This window comes from Microchirus variegatus, assembly GCF_963457635.1.
Source record: "Microchirus variegatus genome assembly, chromosome: 12".
In the NCBI taxonomy this organism is placed as follows: domain Eukaryota; kingdom Metazoa; phylum Chordata; class Actinopteri; order Pleuronectiformes; family Soleidae; genus Microchirus; species Microchirus variegatus.
The window spans coordinates 24,844,593-24,866,373 of record NC_139813.1 but is presented as its reverse complement, the minus strand read 5'-3'; the positions used below and the strand labels follow the sequence as shown (position 1 = coordinate 24,866,373).

At 41.2% G+C, this 21,781-nt stretch overlaps 1 protein-coding gene across 1 annotated transcript in view; it reads right to left on the bottom strand.

Annotated features, from left to right (window-relative positions):
* The window catches only part of tbc1d32 (TBC1 domain family, member 32), a gene marked incomplete at both ends in the record, with an annotated part of 70,867 nt that overhangs the window by 7,488 nt on the left and 41,598 nt on the right, over positions 1–21,781 (bottom strand). Inside the window, 5 exons of the mRNA XM_083898620.1 lie at positions 1,731–1,919; positions 10,122–10,259; positions 12,053–12,219; positions 15,399–15,526; positions 17,263–17,335. Of these exons, the coding sequence (XP_083754746.1) occupies positions 1,731–1,919; positions 10,122–10,259; positions 12,053–12,219; positions 15,399–15,526; positions 17,263–17,335 (695 nt within the window). The remainder of the gene's footprint in view (positions 1–1,730; positions 1,920–10,121; positions 10,260–12,052; positions 12,220–15,398; positions 15,527–17,262; positions 17,336–21,781) is intronic.

The following is a 21,781-nucleotide window of genomic DNA, read 5'->3' as shown; positions in this document are numbered from 1 at the left end:
GTCACGACTCTCTAACATCTCTGCTGTTTTTAACGTCGCTCTGGGTTTTGGTAAAAGTTAACATCTCTCTCTCTCTGTGTGTGACTCGGGGCCTGTTTACCAAAACCTTTGAGGGCTAAAGTTAAATTTAAAAAAAAAAAGAAAAAGAAAAGGGTTCTACTTTTCACCGATATTGTTTTGGGCAAACGAGACCTTAGTGGGAGATTTTTTGCAGACAAATTTTCTGCGAGTTGATTTTTTATTCATCGCGGACGTGAATCATGGATGACTGTCGGAATTTAAAGTTTTACAGCAGTAAAATGGGGGGAAAAGTCTTCAGATTTGTCGATGTTTTAGCCCAAATACGGAAAGATATTTAATAAGAGGCAATGCTGAGTTAGCATAAAATAGCACATATATTTACTGTATATATGCTGAATCAGCATAAAATATCCCAAATCATATTCATTGTGTGATTTTCACGTTTTTGCTAACATTTATTAAACATTTCTAACATTAATTATTTCTTGTTAATATTCAGATTAACACCTTAAAAACATTTAAAGAGAAATATATACCATTCAACAGTCACTCGGGATTATCTGACGAGACGCATTCAAGGACCGTGATAAATTTTAATCACTTCTGACGGGTCCACAGTGTTTTAAACTTAGAGAGGCTACAAGATGCATTCAGTGACCCTCCTAAATGTCATTACTTTTAGTGTGATCCACAGTGTGTTGAGCTTAGAGGAGGAACTACAAGATGCATTCAATGACGCTCGTAAATTTCATCACTTCAGTGAGATCCACAGTGTGTTGACCTTAGTGGAGTTCTGAGATGCATTCAATGACCCTCGTAACTGTATCACTCCTGCAGGGTCCACAGTGTGTTGAGTTTAGAGGAGAAGTTGTGAGATGCATTCAATGCCCCTCGTAACTGTATCACTCCCGCAGGGTCCACAGCGTGTTGACTTTAAAGGAGGAGCTACAAGATGCATTCAGTGACCGTCGGAAGTTTGAATCACTTCTGAAGGTTCCACAGTATGTCGGTCTTAGTGGAGAAGCCACAAGATGCATTCAATGGGGCTCGTAAATTTCATCACTTCAGTGAGATCCACAGTGTGTTGACCTTAGTGGAGTTCTGAGATGCATTCAATGACCCTCGTAACTGTATCACTCCTGCAGGGTCCACAGTGTGTTGAGTTTAGAGGAGAAGCTGTGAGATGCATTCAATGCCCCTCATAACTGTATCACTCCTGCAGGGTCCACAGTGTGTTGAGTTTAAAGGAGGAGCTACAAGATGCATTCAGTGCAGTGACCGTCGTAAGTTTGAATCACTTCTGAAGGTTCCACAGTATGTCGGTCTTAGTGGAGAAGCTACAAGATGCATTCAATGACCTTGAAAAACTGTCTTTTTGACATAATGATATACTGTCGCATTAACTGGCCGACTATTTAAAATCAAGGCTAGTGCATGAATCGGAGTTACTATACACGATATATGGATGGAATTAAAATGAGGTTAAAAAAAATGCTACATTACAGAATGCTAACTGACGTAAATCAATTTTTTGGCCACTGTACAGAAAATATGTCAAAGCTTTTGCAGGTTTTTTTTCTTTCCTCACACATTTACAGCTGGACGTGTTTAAATATTGCTTGTCATTTTTGAGATCCAACTGTCAAAAATTCATTGGAAACCCAAGTTTTTTGACAGGATGACAACATGGATCTGCTGCCGTGTCTCACCTTGAGGAAAACCTGCAGCTCCTGGGACTGCGTGCGCTGCAGGATCTCGCGCTGCAGGTGCTTGAAAACGGCCACGCACATGTAAACCTGGTAGTCGGCGCCCATCACCACACAGGTGGACACGTAGTGGCAGATTTCAGTCCAGTCCAGGTAGTTCCAGAAACACTGAGTCAACCAGTGGAGACACATCTGAGGAAAAGGAGGAGGAGAAGATGAGGATGTCACTGAGAATGTACCTGTCATCTGTCACCTGTCAATGTTCACTACACCCCAGACGAGTAGGAAAAAAAAGAAAATCACAACCCCAGTGTGATCCTCTCTATATAATTCAGACGCCTCAAACTCAGAAGACGTGGGGGTCACTGAGCGGACAAGTCGGGAAAAAAAGTATATTTTTCACCAAATGTTCAGTAAAAGTGGCCGATATGAGCTAAAAAAATATATATTATAATATATATAATATTGTATAATGACATCGCAATAAGTAAATTGACTTTTACTGTACAGAATTTCAAATTAAAAGCATTTGTGTTGCTATGTAATCACATATAGAATTTATGATACAAAATTAATCTGTTAATCAAAAAACATGAAACCAATTGGATCCAAAGTCCCCTGGTGGTCCATGATGGTACTGCAGGTGGGGTTTTTGATTTTCTGTTTTGTAATTTAAAATTTTAAAATGTTGTTTTTCTGTTTTATTTGCAAAAGGAAAAAAAAATAATGAATAACAATAATAGTTATTAAAAATATAATTTCAGTGAAAGAGCTTCTACATACTGTTGTACTAACCATTAAGGAAACATATTAAGCAAACAAATATTTTGATAATTATATGTTTATATAATAGCTGGCAATATTGTAACATTTAACCATATCAGTATTTACATCCCATATTTATTTGTTATCTTAATAAGTTAGTTGTTTATTTATGTTTGACGGATAATTATGCACTTTGTTGTGACGCTAAACCTTTCAAATATGACATGGAGCCCAGATGTTGAAAGATAATTTAGAAATAAAGTGAAGTGGACAGATTATTGTATTCCCATATTCACAGGAATTATTAATCCTAGTCTAGGGTCGTGTTTTAAGAATTGGGCGCTCCGTAGACTTAGAGGAGAAGCTACAAGGTGCATTCTATGTCCCTCGTAAATTCGATCACTTCTGAAAGTTCCACAGTATGTTGGATTCAGAGGAGACGCTACAAAATGCATTCAATGACCCTCGTAAATTCGATCACTTCTGAAGGTTCCACAGTATGTTGGATTCAGAGGAGACGCTACAAAATGCATTCAATGACCCTCGTAAATTCGATCACTTCCGAAGGTTCCACAGTATGTTGGATTTAGAGGAGAAGCTACAAGATGCATTCAATGACCCTCGCAAATTTGATCACTTCTGAAGGTTGCACAGTATGTTGAACTTAAAGGAGAAGCTACAAGATGCATTCAATGATCCTCACAAATTTGATCACTTCTGAAGGTTCCACAGTATTTTGGACTTAGAGGAGACGCTACAAAATGCATTCAATAACCCTCGTAAATTTTATCACTTCTGAAGGTTCTAAGTTGGACTTAGAGGAGACGCTACAAAATGCATTCAATGACCCAGGTAAATTCGATCACTTCTGAAGGTTCCACAGTACGTTGGACTTAGACGAGAGGCTACAAGATGCATTTAATAACCCTCACAAATTTGATCACTTCTGAAAGTTCCACAGTATGTTGGATTTAGAGGAGACGCTACAAAATGCATTCAATGACCCTCGTAAATTCGATCACTTCTGAAGGTTCCACAGTATGTTGGATTTAGAGGAGAAGCTACAAGATGCATTCAATGACCCTCGCAAATTTGATCACTTCTGAAGGTTGCACAGTATGTTGAACTTAAAGGAGAAGCTACAAGATGCATTCAATGACCCTCACAAATTTGATCACTTCTGAAGGTTCCACAGTATTTTGGACTTAGAGGAGACGCTACAAAATGCATTCAATAACCCAGGTAAATTCGATCACTTCTGAAGGTTCCACAGTACGTTGGACTTAGACGAGAGGCTACAAGATGCATTCATTAACCCTCACAAATTTGATCACTTCTGAAAGTTCCACAGTATGTTGGATTTAGAGGAGACGTTACAAGATGCATTCAGTCACCCTCGTAAATTTAAATATCAACTTAACTAGGGTCGTGATTTAAGATTTGGGTGTGGACTTCCAGAAGTTTCTTAAGTTTGGGAATGGCTGCCATAAGTATCATATGACTTAAGGTTCCTTTGTCGAAGATTATTGACACAGATATCCGTGCAGCTCATTCAGACGAGGCAACAGCTGCTCTCGAGGCTTTTGTTTCTCAAAAAAAAAAACATTCCTTCATCAGTCACTGAAAACGTCTACGTATAATCAGCGACCGCGGCACAGCTGCGTGTTCACGAGACGACTGCACTCCGCGTTTGACGTTTGCTCGGGAAAAAACAAAAAAACAAATGAAAAGCGTCATTAAAAATGAATTTTTAATCGATGTGGGAATTTGTTTATCCAGTCGTGAGTGGATTTCACGCTCCGTAGACTCGGGAGTCGGAAGAGCAGCAGAAGTCGTCTGAGCTGGGATACACGCATCCCGATACAGACTCAGAGGAGCAGCGGTGCATGGTGATGATGATGACGATGATGAAGCCAGATGCTGATTTTTTAAATGGTATATTCCACCGAGGAACAATTAGATTTCGGTGGGTTTTAAAACATTCTCGCCTCATTAGGACTGTGCTGTTCACGAGGAGAAAAAAAAAACCCTCTGCGCTTCAAAGAGTTCATGGACGGTTTCACCGCACGTTTAAAAGATGATGGTTTCCTCACAAACCTGCCATATTAACGAACAGTTTATTAGCGGAAGCGACAGCTGGACAGTGTCGCAAAAAAAAGGATTATTTTCTGGCAAACGCGATGAAATCGGTAATATCTCACAGCAGTCTTGGAAATTGGCGTGGGATTAAGGGACGGCGAGGCGAGCAGATGCATCCTAATGTTTATCTCTGCAACTGAAATCTGTGATATTACCAGCATTGTTGTTGTTGTTGTTGTTGTTGTTGTTGTTTTTTAAAGCCCCTGTAAAGCGGTGAACGCATCACTCCACAGGAAAGCGTGATGCTAATCACCTTAGCATGTTTTTTAAATGATTAAAACGGTAAATAAATGTTTATAAAGTAGGTTAAAAATCATGTGAAGTTCAGCAGCATTCTTGCGTTTTCTCCTACAGTGGTAAAATCGATCATTTCTGAAGATTTCACAGTATGTTGTACATAGAGGAGAAGCTACAGGATGCATTCAATGACCCTCACAAATCTGATCACTTCTGAAGATTCCACTTAGAGGAGAAGCCACAAGATGCATTCAATGCCCCTTGCAAATTCAATCACTTCAGAAGGTTCCGCAGTACGTTGGACTTAGGAGACGCTACAAGATGTATTCAATGTCCCTGGCAAATTCAACCAATTCTGACAGTTCCACAGTATGTTGGACTTAGAGGAGAGGCTACAAGATGCATTCAATGACCCTGGCAAATTCAACCAATTCTGACAGTTACACAGTATGTTGGTTCTAGAGGAGAGGCTACAAGATGCATTCAATGTCCCTCCCAAATTGTATCACTTCTGAAGGTTGCACAGTATGTTGAACTTAAAGGAGAAGCTACAAGATGCATTCAATGACCCTTGCAAATTCGATCACTTCTGAAGGTTGCACAGCATGTTGGACTTAGAGGAGAGGCTACAAGATGCATTCAATGTCTCTCGTAAATACGATCACTTCTGACAGTTCCACAGTATGTTGGACTTAGAGGAGAAGCTACAAGATGCATTCAATGACCCTCACAAATTCGATCTCTTCTGAAGGTTGCCCAGTATGTTGGACTAAGAGGAGAAGCTACAAGATGCATTCAATGTCTCTCGTAAATTCGATCACTTCTGAAGGTTCCGCAGTACGTTGGACTTAGGAGACGCTACAAGATGCATTCAATGACCCTCGTAAATTCGGTCACTTATTGTCATTTAACGTCACTCGCTCATTGTTCTGCATGGAATCTCACGTCTACAAGTGGAATGAGACACAGCACTGCGAGTAATTAGGGGAGATATTTACCTCAATGTCAACTTAACTTCTTTCTTACACTAAATTCAAATTCAATTTGGACCACAGTGGTTTAAGATTACGCCGCTGAAGACGTAACGTGTATATGTTGCTTTTTGAGCGACTTTGGTCGACGCATGCGACATCTTTGCAGCCACATCCTCTCACGCTCGCACTTTTTTCCAACAAACAGCGCGACACGCTGCGCCTTTAACTAATTGTCGTGGAAACAATTAGCCGCTGTGTTCACTAATGACACACGTCTGCTGCAAAACATACAAACGAGCAGCCATTTAGACGCCATAAACAGATTAATTACCAACATCCTAATCGGTGTGTGTGTGTGTGTGTGTGTTGGAATTAAAGCCAGCGAACGTCGCCTGGATCCGCGCTCTGACTGATTTTGTTTTTTCAGACCCTCGGGTGGCGGAGAAAGAAAGTAGACATAATGTACTGTACTTTGTGTGACTGAAAATGGCCCGAGGTAAAGAAAGGGAAAATGTGTTTTTCTCTGTTGTTGTTGATGTTGTTGTTGTTGTTGCTCCTGTGAGCAAAACTCAGTGGCCAAAGGTGAGCGGGACTTTCTTCACTTTATTTTCATCCCTGCCGCAAACTAAGCCATTGGATTTATTATTAATGTGAGCAGGTCAGGACACACGGCAAACCCCCGGAATCTGCTCGCGTTTGTGTGCGCGTGAAACAGAGATAATTCACTGTTCTACATCAGTTTTTAAATAATTAATGCATGGAACAAGATGTCAAATGTTCCTAGGGGAAGCTGGCGTACCACTGGGGGTACACATGCCACAGTTTGAGAAACTTAGCTTGGATTACATTTTTTTAGTTATGATTGCATAAGTAACTTAGTTGTTTTAGTTTTATTTTCAAAATGTACGTAACCTTATTATTATTTTTCTTTACCTCTCTTTTGGGTATTATATATAATATATTTAATATTCATATTTAATGATCAATTTAGCAAGTTTGATTGCAAAATGATCATGTATCGTAACTCTGATTCATGCACAAGCATTGATTTTAAATAGCCGGTCAGTTAATGCGACAGTATATGATTATGTCAAAAAGAATCCAAACTTGAACTGACTGTGTTTCAAGGTCATTGAATGCATCTTGTAGCTTCTCCCTCTAAGACCAACATACTGCGGAACCTTCTGAAGTGATCGAATTTACAAGGGTCATTGAATGCATCTTGTAGCTTCTCCTCTAAGTCCAACATACTGCAGAACCTTCAGAACTGACTGTTTTTCAAGGTCATTGAATGCATTTTGTAGCTTCTCCCTCTAAGACCAACATACTGCGGAACCTCCAGAAGTGATCGAATTTGCGGGGGTAATTGAACGCATCTTGTAGCTTCTCCTCTAAGACCAACATACTGCGGAACCTTCGGAAGTGATCTAATTTGCGAGGGTCATTGAATGCATCTTGTAGCTTCTCCTCTGAGTCCAACATACTGCAGAACCTTCAGAACTGACTGTTTTTCAAGGTCATTTGCATTTTGTAGCTTCTCCTCTAAGACCAACATACTGCGGAACCTTCAGAAGTGATCTAATTTGCGAGGGTAATTGAATGCATCTTGTAGCTTCTACTCAAAGTCCAACGTACTGCCGAACCTTCAGAAGTGATCGAATTTACGAGGGTCATTGAATGCATCTTGTAGCTTCTCCTCTGAGTCCAACATATTACAAATTATCAACAGCATAAAAATTAAAATACATGTTCATGCTACACTTTGTTTCCAGGGACTTTCATGAATTATAAAAGCATAGAAATACTGAAAAAAATACGGATAACACTCTCCCGACTCTCCCACTTCTTGGCATTATTCAATGTATGATGTATGAAATATCTACTTTTTTTGTGCGAGGCTGAAGAAAAAAAGGTCCAGAAACCTGTGTTTTTCCCTGACCCTGAATATCAGGATTTATTATTTATGGCACACAGGCTGCACAGCTCTGGGGGTTTTTTTTGCCCTCCCATGACATAAGCTTATTTATCCTTCCTGTCACACTCACACTCACACTCCTGTTTTCTCAGGAATCTGACAGAAGCTCACACGTCTGTGAATCACCAGTTTGTCAGACGCTCAAAGCTCAAACTTTAAGAATAGACGTTTGAAGAAAACAGGTGACCGTAAAGAGACGACGAGCCGAATGTTAACGGCGGGCGCTTCAGATCTTTAATGCAAATGTGGGAGCGACAAAAAAAAAAAAGTGTGTGTGAGCCGCAGCTGTCGCCCGACACACAGCAAAGCGGAATAAATCGTAAGAGGATTCAAAGCTCCCCTTTTTTTTTTTCTTCCTCGACGTCAGTGGTGAAAGGAATCAAGTGAAAAAGGAGCAGAAATCTTAAACGCTTAAAACGTCAAAGCGGGATAAAAGGAAAAAAAAAAGAATAGGGGGAAGTCAGTCACAGCGTTAGAAAAGTTTTTATCCTCTTAACTGATGTCATTTATTCAATATTAAAAACCGCACGGACACAAAAGAGGAAGAAAATGGACGTCTGTCTGACGGCTGTTAGCGTTCTGCGTTGATCTGAATCGCTAAGGGAACGGAAATCATCGCACAAAGAATCAGAAAAGGTGGATTTAAATTGTAGTTTCTCTCAATGTTTGACCCAGTTTACACCTGGAATCCTCAGTGGACTATTTTTATTTTTGTATAAATGGATTTCACAGACGTAGAAACAATGGGAGGCATTTGATGTAACGCAAGAACAACAGGGGTCAACGTTAACGCATGACGCGCTTCCATGGCGACTGACCGGAAAAAGACGCGCGTGACGCCACGTTTACGTAACTCCCGATTGTTAAAATGAGTCTCTAAAGTAACGCTAAACTTTAAAAACAGAGGCACACATACGCAGTACACAGGTACGCTGGTTATTTGAAGCGCTGCTCTTTTCGTTTAATAAACAGACCGCTCCAGTTCCACTGTAGGCGCGCTAACGGCGCTAACGCAGCTAACATCGCTAACACAGCTAACGGAGCTAACTGGTAAATGTCATGGAAATGCATCTTATAGCTCCTCATCTAAGTCCAACGTACTGTGAAACCTTCAGAAGTAATCAAATTTATGTGGTCAATGAATGCATCTTGTAGCTTTTCCTCTAAGTCCAACATGCTGTGGAACCTTCAGAAGTGATTGAATTTGCAAGGGTCATTGAATGCATCTTATAGCACCTCGTCTAAGTCCAACGTACTGTGGAACCTTCAGAAGTGATCGAATTTTCGAGGGTCATTGAATGCATCTTGTAGCTTTTCCTCTAAGTACAACATACTTTGGAACCTTCAGAAGTGATCGAATTTGTGAGGGTCATTGAATGCATCTTATAGCGTCTCGTCTAAGTCCAACATACTGTGGAACCTTCAGTAGTGATCGAATTTGTGAGGGTTACTGAATGCATCTTGTAGCGTCTCGTCTAAGTTCAATGTACTGTGGAACCTTCAGAAGTGATCGAATTTACCTGGGTCATTGAATGCATCTTGTAGCTTTTCCTCTAAGTCCAACGTACTGTAGAACCTTCAGAAGTGATCGAATTTACGTGGGCCATTGAATGCATCTTGTAGCTTTTCCTCTAAGTCCAACGTACTGTAGAACCTTAAGAAGTGATCAAATTTATGAGGGTCATTGAATGCATCTTGTAGCTTTTCCTCTAACTCCAACGTACTGTAGAACCTTCAGAAGTGATCGAATTTGCGAGGATCATTGAATGCATCTTGTGGCTTCTCCTCTAAGTCCAAGATACTGTAGAACCTTCAGAAGTGATCAAATTTAAGAGGGTCATTGAATGCATCTTGTAGCTTTTCCTCTAAGTCCAACATACTGTGGAACCTTCAGCAGTGATCGCATTTACGACTGTGGGAGACCATGTCGACGTCCGACACGAGAATCAAAGCGAACAATCTCCATACTCTAGATGAAAGTTAAAAGACTTAAAAACTTTAAAACATTACGTTAATCTCCTAACAATTAGCAAAAGAAATGTCAAAAATATTCAATCAATCGCGAGTCGAATCACAACCCAGTTCGGTCGTATTTCAGTTCAGTGAACAAATCTTTTTAATCAAATGATTCTATTGATTCAGTTGCACCGAAAACAACTGCTTTACGCGTTTGTGTCGCGTACAAAACAACGTCGCGGCAGTTTCACGCAGCCGTGCTATGACGACTCCGCCCACGTCGAGGAGGCGCTCGCACTAGTTCCAGTAGAGCTCGAACTGTGTAATGGAGAAAAGTTAGCTTCGCACCTGTGACGGCGTGAATCCAGACATCCTGAAGGCCGACTGGACCAGAGGGACCTCGTCTTTCAGCAGCATCTCCACGTAGTGAGCCGTGCACCAGTACACGGGAGAGATCCCCGACTCAGCGGCCGCAGGAACCCGGAGCTGTCAACACAACAGCAGTAGTGGGCTTTTAATCTTAATTTCTGAGTCATTTATATTTAAATGGTGTTTGATTTTGATTTAGTGGAGGTGGATTTTTTTATTTTTTTTTTAAAGAAAAAAGGCAATACATATAAAGTCTTTTAATTATTTTGTGTTGCTGCGGAAAAATCGATCCCGCTGTGAGGAGAGAATTCAGCAGCTGCCTCACACACACACACACACACACACATTCTCAGTCCAGTCTCAGACCGACTGAGCTGTAATTGATTCAGACGACAAAATGACAGAGGTGAGAATAATGACAGCAAAACTTCATCTCAGCACTTCTCAGTAACTGCCCGGCAATTTAAAACACCTGGAAGTGGACTTCATTTCAGACTTTTTTCCTCCTCCTCCTCCTTTTCTTCTTTACCTTTCCACCCTCATTCATCTCTATCTCTGCCTCCTTCAACCTCCTGCTTGAACTCTTCCTCTTCTTCTCTCACAGTTTAGTAAACAACTTCCTGATAGTTTTTCATCAAATCGGGAAAACAAAGACAGGTCAAAGTCGAGCTGTCATCGTCGTTTTAGAAGACGTATATCACAGAGGCGAAGACATTTGATGTCATTATTGTTCAATAACTCTATGATAACTTCCGCATTTGAGCCTTTTAGCTTCCCTAATTTGTTTTTAGCACTCCCTGATTTGTTCATTGTGCTCTCTCACTTGTTATTTGCACTCCCTTACTTGTTCCTTACACTATCACTTGTTCTTTGTACTCTCTCACTTGTTTTTGCACTCCCTCATTTGTTCTTTGCACCTGATTTGTTATTTGCACTCCCTGATTTGTTCTTTGTAGTCCTTCACTTGTTCTTTGCGATCGTTCACTTGTTCTTTTTGCGCTCCCTGATTTGTTCTTTGCGCTCCCTCACTTGCTTTTTGCTCTCTCTCACTTGTTCTTTGCGTTCCTTGATTTGTTCTTTGCGCTCCCTCACTTGTTCTTTGCGCTCCCTCACTTGTTCTTTGCGCTCCCTGATTTGTTCTTTACGCTCCCTCACTTGTTCTTTGCGCTTCCTGATTTGTTCTTTGCACTCCCTCACTTGCTTTTTGCTCTCTCTCACTTGTTCTTTGCGCTTCCTGATTTGTTCTTTGCGCTCCCTGATTTGTTCTTTCTGTCCCTCACTTGGTCTTAGCGCTTCCTCACTTGTTTTTTGCGCTCCCTCACTTGTTTTTTGCGCTCCTTGATTTGTTCTTTGTGCTCCCTGATTTGTTCTTTGCGCTCCCTCACTTGTCATTTGCGCTCCCTCACTTGTTCTTTGCGCTCCTTGATTTGTTCTTTGCGCTTCCTGATTTGTTCTTTGCGCTAACTCACTTGTTTTTTGCACTCCCTCACTTGTTCTTTGCGCTTCCTGATTTGTTCTTTGCACTCCCTCACTTGCTTTTTGCTCTCTCTCACTTGTTCTTTGCGCTTCCTGATTTGTTCTTTGCACTCCCTCATTTGTTTTTTGCACTCCCTCACTTGTTCTTTGCGCTTGAATATAGATACTTTTGAAAAGATTTTGAGGGAAAAAACAATAGAGTACAGAATACAGCAAGAGTGGATTAGACTAACCTGCTAATTATTTCTGCAATTAATTGAGTACTTTGGTCTGTAAAATGTTAAAAATTCTTGATCAGTGTCTCTCAAACCAGAAAACAGAACATGTCCTGTGTGCCTGTGTATGAACTTATTATGCTGCTGCTGCTGCTGCTGCTGCTGCTGCTGCTGCTGCTGCTGCTGCTGTTGTTGTTTTTGCGTTGCCATTATACTCACGGACGCGTGTGTCCCCGCAGGCCAGACGAACGCCGAGGTGAGCAGAGAGGAGAGGCCGAGCAGCAGACGCAGAGATCTGTCCACGTCGGCGGCCATGATGAGGAAAACTGTGGAGGCCAGCCAGTCGTGTCCTGGATAATAATAATAATCCTGCTGCTGCTGAGCGACTGCTGGACAGAGTTAAGGAGCCACAGTGGACTGGATTCTGACTCGGTGTGCTATAAAAGTAACACAGTGGTAGTTACAACAATGGACGCATGGATTCTAAACACAACAAAACCGAATTAGCTAGTGGTAATTGTGGCTTATAAACACTTAAAGTTTAAAAAAATATGATAAAAATATCTCTCCTGACCATGTAGTCAAATTTGAATGATAAAAAAAAGTCCCAACACTCAAAAAATTAAGTTTCAAATCATGTAAAAATCTCTGCTTTGAGACGCTGGAGGTGTGTCCACTAGGGGGAGCCAAATACACACGCATCAACATTTATATGTCATATGTTTGTACAGAATATTAATGTAAACGCAGTGGTATTAAACTCCCTGTTCAAACATGTCGAGAAGGACATTCACCTGCTTTGGTGCCCACTAAAGTGTATGTGAGTCACTTGAGTGGGGACCAGGACCCCAGAACGTTGGCGTTCGTCACGTGTTCACATAAAAGCTCTGGTATCAAATCCCACGTGAATTTTACCCCAACGTCAGTCGCAGCCTAACGCAATACTGTACACGGCCGCACAGAGCTGGTTTTAGCCACAGTCCTGCTCTATGTCTCCCCCTTTATTCAATCAGTGGTACTGCAGCCGCACAGCTAGAGCCTGCTCTTCTTCTCCACCATGTTTTTAAATAATAATTTTAAATAAAGTGTCAGAGCTTTTTTTTGTCGAGTGTTTTACATTTTCAGGACAAAGACAAAGTCTCAGCTAGCTAGCTAGCAAACCAAATACGGTTATGCTAACTATTGAACTGAACAGAAAATTATTTTTTGTCTTTACTCCATAATTCTTCACACAAAAAAACTTAAATTATGTATACTTAATGCATTGCTGACACAAGTACTACTAAAAAATTAACATGCTCACACAACTTTTAAGCCAACGGGGACAAAAATATCCTTAAGATTTCACATAAAAGCAACTTCTTTAAAAAGCTAATAATTGAACCTTGATTTCATATATTTAAGTAATAATAAAGCATAATAAGTATTAGTACAGATACAGAACTGTGTCGTTATTATACATCAGTATAACTACTTTAACTAGTGTGTAAACTCTCAATAATAACACATCAGTGCCGTCTTTTGCTCTGACAAGACGTCACTTGTGATGATAAAGAATAATAAATAAAGCAGAGGCCACTTTTTTTTTTTATTTCATCATCGCTCACTTTTAACTTTGAGTGAAAAATACTGAGCTCATTAAACAAAGACTGTTCTCTGTAGAATCACTGCTTTGTTTTAGATCCTCTGTACTTTTTTACTTTTTACTGTGAACTACTTCAAAATCTAACTTTTGATGAACATTAAATAATTGAAAGTGTTATAAAGATGATCTGTAGCATCTGCACTGTGGTTTAAAACTTCATTCTGTCAGATCACATGGTCTTTTTTTTAGATATTACTCTAAAACTCCAGTGTGTTTTTGTGTAGTTGTGTTTTCCTGCTTGTTGTGTGACTGTCTGCTGTTGTTCCGTATGATTGTTTTTGTGTCGTTTTCTTTGAGTGGGTTTCTCTGCTTTTTGTGTGACTGTTTTTTAGTTGTTTTCTGCGATTGTTTTTTTTTGTGCGTTTGTGTTGCTTTATATTGGATTTTTGTGTTGTTTGTGTTTTGTGTGACTTTTTCTGTTGTTTTCTATGATTGTTTTGTGTTGTTTTGTCAAGTGTGGTTGTGTTTTTTTTGCTTTTTGTGTGACTTTCCTGTTGGTTTTGTATGATTGTTTTTGTGTTGATTTATATTGTGTTTTTGTGTTGTTCTGTCAAGTATGGCTGTGTTTTTTTTTGGTGTTTTTTGTGTGACTGCTTTCTGTTGTTTTCTAGGATTGTTTTTGTGTTGCTTTATATTGGGTTTTTGTGTTGTTTGTGTTTTGTGTGACTTTTTCTGTTGTTTTCTATGATTATTTTGTGTTGTTTTGTCAAGTATGGTTGTGTTTTTTTGCTTTTTGTTTGACTTTCCTGTTGGTTTTGTATGATTGTTTTTGTGTTGATTTATATTGCGTTTTTGTGTTGTTCTTTCAAGTATGGCTGTGTTTCTTTTGGTGTTTTTTGTGTGACTGCTTTCTGTTGTTTTCTAAGATTGTTTTTGTGTTGCTTTATATTGGGTTTTTGTGTTGTTTGTGTTTTGTGTGACTTTTTCTGTTGTTTTCTATGATTATTTTGTGTTGTTTTGACAAGTATGGTTGTGTTTTTTTGCTTTTTGTGTGACTTTTCTGTTGTTTTCTAGGATTGTTTTTGTGTTGCTTTATATTGTGTTTTTTTTGTGTTTTGTTTGACTGGGTCTCTGTTTTTTGTGCGACTGTTTTCCGTTGTTTTCTATGATTGTTTTCTTTGACTGAGCTTTTGGGTGGTTTTATCCGCTTTTTGTCTTACAATATTGTGTTTTTGTGTTGTTTTATACTGTGTTTTTGTGTTGTTTTGTATGATTGTGTTCTGTTACTTTATATGATCCTGTTTTTGTGTGGTGATTTTCTTTCAATAAAGTTTAAAATCAACAGGAAACTGTCACCACATTTGACAACTGCAATATCTGTTCATATAACCTTCTCCTTTAGATATATATATACATACATTTAAAACTATGTTGAATTATTGGAAAATAATAAAAAATAAACTCTAAAAAAAGACACTTTATTGTGACCGAAACGACGGCCAACGTCCCGGCAACAATTTCACAAACCGCTTCCTTGTCTTTTGCTCAAATGTCAGTGTCGCCTCTGTGTTATTGCCCCTTTACAAGGAAAAAATGTCAGATTGTGAAGACACATTGTTCATTACTCGGCGGTTTTTAATGCCCGGCTGTTGTGTACAAAGGGACATTTTCTGCAGAGGAGAGAAGAGGAGGAGGAGGAGGAGGAAGCTTATCATCGGCCGCTGTCCAGGACAAAAGAAGTGTGAACACAGACGAATAGAGAGAGAGAATATTTGTTTTGTAATAAAAAAAGGGACATTATCTGTCCCTCCGTGTGCTGAGTAAGACTATAATATACACAAAGAATGGTAAGTTTAGCTGTCTTTCTCTGTGTATGAGCTTGTATTTTAATAAATGTAGAGTAAATAAGTGATTATGTGAGGTTTTCTGGATGTCAGGTGTTATTTTTACCTGCTGTGATTTTTCCCAAAAAAAGGATACCGAGCTCTGAAGAACTTTTAATTCTCTGCGAGGACGAGAAGACCTTCAGGTGTTTCATTAGCAGCGTCAAGTCGTCGTTGTTGGCAGCAGAGTCGTCGTCTTCCAGGAGGCTCAGGTGTCTGCCGTACCTGTGAATACAAAACATAAAACACAGTCGCTCTTCATTCCTTATTTCCGTGAAAACCACGTCCACCATCTCTCCCTCTTATGAAGCCCGCGGATTAATTATGAAGTTCGTGTCCGACAACTTTTAATCCCTAAAAATAAAACTGGCGTGAGCGCCGTAGGAGTCGCTCACACGCTGTTCTGTTGATTTTTTTTAAAAATGCTAATTTTTTTTGAACTTTTTGCTGAACATGTTCTAAAGCTCCCATGTGGGAGAACCAAGTGGAGGAGATACTGTACGACCGCTATGTTATATAACAGCAGCGGGGGGGTTCATCAAGGCAGAAACGAGCAGTGAGACTAGAGAAGAAAGAGAAGAAAGTGTATTAATAGTAGTGCTGGGCACGTTAACGGCGGTTAGCGGCGTCAACGTTAACCGCACGTTAACGCATGATGTGTTTCCATCACGACTGACCGGAAAAAAATGCGTGACGCTATGTTTACGTGCCGCAGCACCGGTGTCCAGGCACCTTTTACCAGTTAGCTTCGTTAGCTGCGTTAGCTCCTTTTACAGTTGTGTGTGCCTCTGTTTTTAAACTTTAGCATTACTTTACAGACCCATTTTAACAATCGGGAGTCACGTAAACATGACGTCACACGTGTATTCTTCCAGTCAGTCGTCATGGAAAGCGTCATGCGCTAATGTGCGTTGACGTTATTAGCGCGTTAGCGTGCCCAGCACTAATAAATAGTATTTTTATGCGCGTGAAATAGGAAAATGTGCGCAACCGCCACTGCTCAAACTTTGTTTTTATGATAAAATGTGAGCATATATACACAACAAAAATTATAATTCTGATTATTACAAGTGTGGTTGGATGAGGTATGGATGCAACCAACCTGAAATGAGGCCACAAGACATTTACTGGGGGGCCACATGTGGCCCGCAGGCCGAGAGTTTGAGACCCCTGATTTACGGAATTTAATTTTAGTAGCTATTCTTATCAAACAAATACATGTTAACGTGTAGTAACAAGGATTCTTGCTATCCCTGATAATATGACTGCCTGAAATTTGTAAACTCTCTCAAACCAAAATTCTTGCAGAAAATTAGCATTTTAAGCTAACAGAGTTAGCCTAGCTAGCACAGTTTGTGTCACTTAAGTAAAACCAAACAAGGGATTTTAAAGACCAAAGTCACAATATATAACAAGTTTAAACTTACTTAATAGCAGTGGCAGTGCGTTAGCAAGTCCTGTGTTCCTGCTAGCTAAAAATGCTGATTTTCTCTATGAGGTTTGGTTGCGGGAGAGTAGGTGAAAAAAGGTCGTCTCACTGCGAGCGAGACACGACTTCTGAAAGCTGTGTCTAAACCAATAAAAGCCAGAATATGAAGAAGAAATAAAAAGTGCACAATTCAAAAAAGAGTGTTTCTATATCTGAATCTGTTTAAAAGGTGACAGAAAGTGGGTAAATGTCTGCTCCGGCTTTGTTTTGATATTCATTTTTCCCCCAGAAATCTACCTGTACATTCTCTGGCAGTTCATAACGTCTTTAATGGTTAAAAAGGTGGGAAATGGAAGCAGATAAGTGCTTGAACAAAGGCTTTTTTTTTTACTCTGTAGGCGCTGCGGTTCCTTAAATAAAGAGTTATACGAGATTTCTGATGCCACAGCAGGTTCGCCGTCCAAGGCTGTCTCCATAAATAAGGGTTTATGAGCTCCAGAATAATAAAAAAGAAGAAGACGGCATGAGGTACCTGAGACATGTGTTGATTCCCAGCTGCTCCACAGACGACAACGCGGCGGCGCTCTTCGCACTCGTCTCCTCCGCTGTAAAAACAAGGCAGATTAACAGACGAGAGGCAGTTAGCGTCAAGCAATGCAAGACCCGCAGAGGGAGCGCGTTGTTGCAAGGGGGGTTTCTCACAGAGACAAACATGACAATTCATCACGGTGTTCTGCTTAGAAGGCGCCGCGTGTTCGACACCAACATGTGCTTGTTTGCTCGAGCTGCAAGCGCGTTTGATGTTGTTGTTGTTGTTATGCTGCTTCTGTTTTGTCTCTGTGAACGGAAGCAATGATTTGTTTGCTGCGTCTGTCAGACAATGACTGAGGGAGCGTTTGTGTGTATACAGCAGCAGTGCAGGGGTGGGCGGGGCGGGGCAAGAAGAAAGTGTTAATCCTATCAAACTGCTGGACAATTAGCATTCAATTCTGACATGGTTTCCATGGACATTTCATAACTACTACTATGACTGCTTTACTAGCGCAATGTCGCTGTTGCCTCCGACATGAGATCTAAACACAGCTATTCCGAGGAACACAAAGAGAGTCTTTCTGGTTCTTTGAAACAGCGGAAGCTAATTTCGGGCCCAGTTATTTACGCAGATTATGCAAACACGAGGAACAAGGAAACACGATAATTATGTAAAACAACATCTATATCGGATACAACGACCAGCTATTTGTCGACAGACCTCCCTCATTCCACAGGACCATACAGGACTGAGGCTGTCAATCAAAAACTGGCTCCGCCTTGCCGACAGTTCCCCGCCCACCGCTCCATTGACTCCGAGAGAAGCCGAGCTTCAGCGGAAGTGACGTTTTTGCCGTATTTGTCCAATCACCGTCGAGGGAAAAATAGCCTATTATTCTGTGTCGTCCCAGAGAGAAGATAGAGTTGGAGTTGGAGGCTGCTACGGGAATACGGAAAATCAGGTAACGCGATACGTCGTCCGCGGTAGACGGTTTAGTACAGTACACATTTGACGTCGTTTTAGAGGAAGTTGAGCCTGCCTTGCTGTCTGAGAGCGAAGTCACACAGTGCCGTTTTTAAATAGTTACTTTTACACGTAGGTTACGTTAAAATCGGACGTGGCGTTCCAGTTTCAAAACAAATGCCGGTTGCAACCACAAATTTGCAACCACCGACGCAATAAATCAAGGGAAAATTTTTTAATTTTTTACATCTTCGTCTCCCCCGGTGGCTACTCAATATATTCTTACTTCCAGGCCGGTCTCAGGGGAGCAAACTGAGGTGACTTAAGCAATTTCAATGGAGTCATAACAGCAGGTTGTGACCAGTGGAGTCATGATTCACAATCTTCGGAGAGTGGAAAGGAAAAGGAGGGAAAAAAATCGGTAATAAGTTGTTCAGCCTTGTGAGGAAAAGCTCTTTATCTCAGGACTTTATCTGTGTGTCCTCTTCTCCGGCAGCGGAAAATAACCGGAGCAGCTTTTGGATCCACCGAGCGCCGACCGTTGAGCCATCGCTCTTCTGAGCTGCTCTCGCGGGCTCTTTACTTAGCACCATTAAGTGTGTAGAAAATCATAAAAACATATTAGCTTTTGGATTTCCAGTTGTGATTGTGCGGGAGAAAACGATGGATGGAGTAATAACCGCAGGCGGAGGGGATGATTTTGTTTGGGGAGACGTTTTCCCCGCCGCCGCCAAACCGCCCTCGACTTTGGGGAAAGGGATTGTTATTGTGTTTTGTGTAATGGATCTCCTGCTTCAGACAGTTTGCGGTGAGATTATGAGTGGAGGTATTATCACGAGCGGCCTGAGCGGCGAGCGGAGGAACTTCAAATCCAATTTACAGACTAATGGCGCGGAGGCCAATGGTAATCTGCATATAAAAGTGATAATTCAACATTGTTATCATTATCCCAAAAAAAATCATCACACTGAGGCCATTCCCGATTTATAACGGAGCAACCAATCTCGTATTAATTGAGAGAAAATGGCTTTTGATGGAGGCACGAGGCAGCGCCAGGACACGCAGTTCTGTATTTTTCCCTCTCTCAGCCTTCATTAACGTCTGGAAAAAAAAAAACCTGATGGCCATTACTGTCTAAATGAAGATGAATGGACCCCACTTGTTGTTGTATTCCTTATAGTCCTTCCTGTGCCACAGGAGTCTGTAATGAGACGGCATGTCTGACATTTCAGATGCGACGGTCTGCTCTCAAAGCGACGAGTAGTAGTAGTACTAAAAAGGAGATCTTGAAAGTGGAGGACGCTACGAGGAATTAGCGACTCGAGAGAGAGAGAGCGAACCGTTGTTTACGAGGCCCATTACGAGGGAATAACAACAGTGAGCCGGGCACGCTCGAGCGCGTCCTCAAAATGTGTGCAGTCGAGCGGTCGACGGCTGTCCATAGGCGTCTGTTGATGATGAGAGAGAGAGAGACGTGGCTGTGATTGCCCTGTTGAGGAGCTCACGCATGGACCAACCATGGACGCAAACGAAACGGCGTCCTCTGCTCCACAGTTCTTCGAGTTTCTGTTTCTCGACGACTAATACAGACGACAGCCATCCGCTGGTCAAAAATATTAGCGGTGACACGAAGTAGCCACACTCTGTGTCTCAAAAGTGATATAACGGTTAATGGCGTCAATGTTGTCGCGTTTCCATGACGACTGACCGGAAAAAGACGCGCGTGACGTCATGTTTGAGATTGTCACGATGAGTCTCTAAAGCAACGCTAAGGAACACATACGCTTATTTGGTTATTTGTAGCGCTGCTCTTTTCGTTTAATAATAAACAGACCGCTCCAGTTCCACTGTAGGCGCACTAACGGCGCTAAAGGAGCTAAAGGAGCTAATGCAGCTAACGGAGCTAACTGGCAAACGGCGCCTGGTGCTGTGAATCATTTTATTTAGCACTGAATATTTCAATATTTCATAATTGTCTCAAGCTTTTCAACAGTTTTTCTTTCCAGTTTAAACCTGTAGTTAAAACTCGCTCTCAACGTCATGTTTACGTGACTCCCGATTGTTAAAATGAGTCTCTAAAGTCACGCTAAACTTTAAAAACAGAGGCACGCATACGCCGTACGCAGGTACGCTAGTTATTTGTAGCGCTGCTCTTTTCTTCGTTTAATAAACAGGCCGCTCCAGGTCGACTGTAGGCGCGCTAACGATGCTAAAGGAGCTAAAGCAGCTAACGGAGCTAACTGGCAAACGGCGCCTGGACTCCGGTGCAGAGACTCATTTTTACAATCAGGAGTCGCGTAAACATGATGTCACGCGCATCTTTTTCCGGTTTGTTGTCGTGGAGATGCGCCGCGTGCTAACGTTGACGTCGTTCACGTGCACAACACTAAATATTTCAATATTTCATCATTTTTTCTAGCTTTTCAGCAGTTTTTCTTTCCGTTTTAAACCTGTAGTTAAAACTCGCCCTCGACATCATGTTTACGTGACTCCCGATTGTTAAAATGAGTCTCTAAAGTCACGCTAAACTTTAAAAACAGAGGCACGCATACGCAGTACACAGGTATGCTAGTTATTTGTAGCGCTGCTCTTTTCTTCGTTTAATAAACAGGCCGCTCCAGTTCAACTGTAGGCGCGCTAACGGCACTAAAGGAGCTAACGCAGGTAACGGAGCTTACTGGTAAACGGTGCCTGGACTCTGGTGCTGCAGCACGAAAACATAGTTATTTTAGAGACTAATTTTAACAATAGGGAGTCATTAATTAGCGCGCCCAGCACTAAATATATCAATATTTCATCATTTTTTCTAGCTTTTCAGCAGTTTATCTTTCCACTTTAAACCTGTAGTTAAAACTCAGTCTCTCTTCACACCAAACCCCATATAAAAAAATACACATTATTAGCACACAGAGACACAGGCGGCGCTGCTCTACTGCAGCCTAGTTAGTTGGGTTTGTGTCACTTGCGTAAAAACCCGAGGCAAGAAATTTTAAACACCGAAGTCATCACAAGATGACACGTTTAATCTTACTAAAGGCAGCGGCGGTGCATTAGCGACTCCAGCGTTCCTGGGCTAAAAATGCTGATTTTCTCTATGGGGTTTGTTTGGTTGCGGGAGAGAAAAAACGATGTAGACACTTCGGTTTCCAGTGGTGGGGTAAAAAAATACACAAGATATAATAACTGTATCATGCAGAAACATGTCTGCGTACAATATATTGTGTGCACAATATGAATTATTTGACATTTTTAGATCTGAGTGGCAAGAAAACAAGATTTTTTCCAGGTATTTTCACCCTTCACCTGGAGACAAGACACCACACGTACTGTACCGTACGTATATATTTAGATCGTCGATGAAAGAGAGGGGAGGGAGGTCGTCGTCGTCGCCCCCTGGGGCTTTGAAAAATGTGCTTTCTTTCTGGTCGAGCAATTTTCCAAAGGAACGAGATTGTGGAGCGGACGCGTGGCCACAACATGGAGCTGACAGAGGTTAATACTAGGGCAAACGACTCCACACTCTCTCCACACAATGGGAGCACTCGAGGAAGGGCGG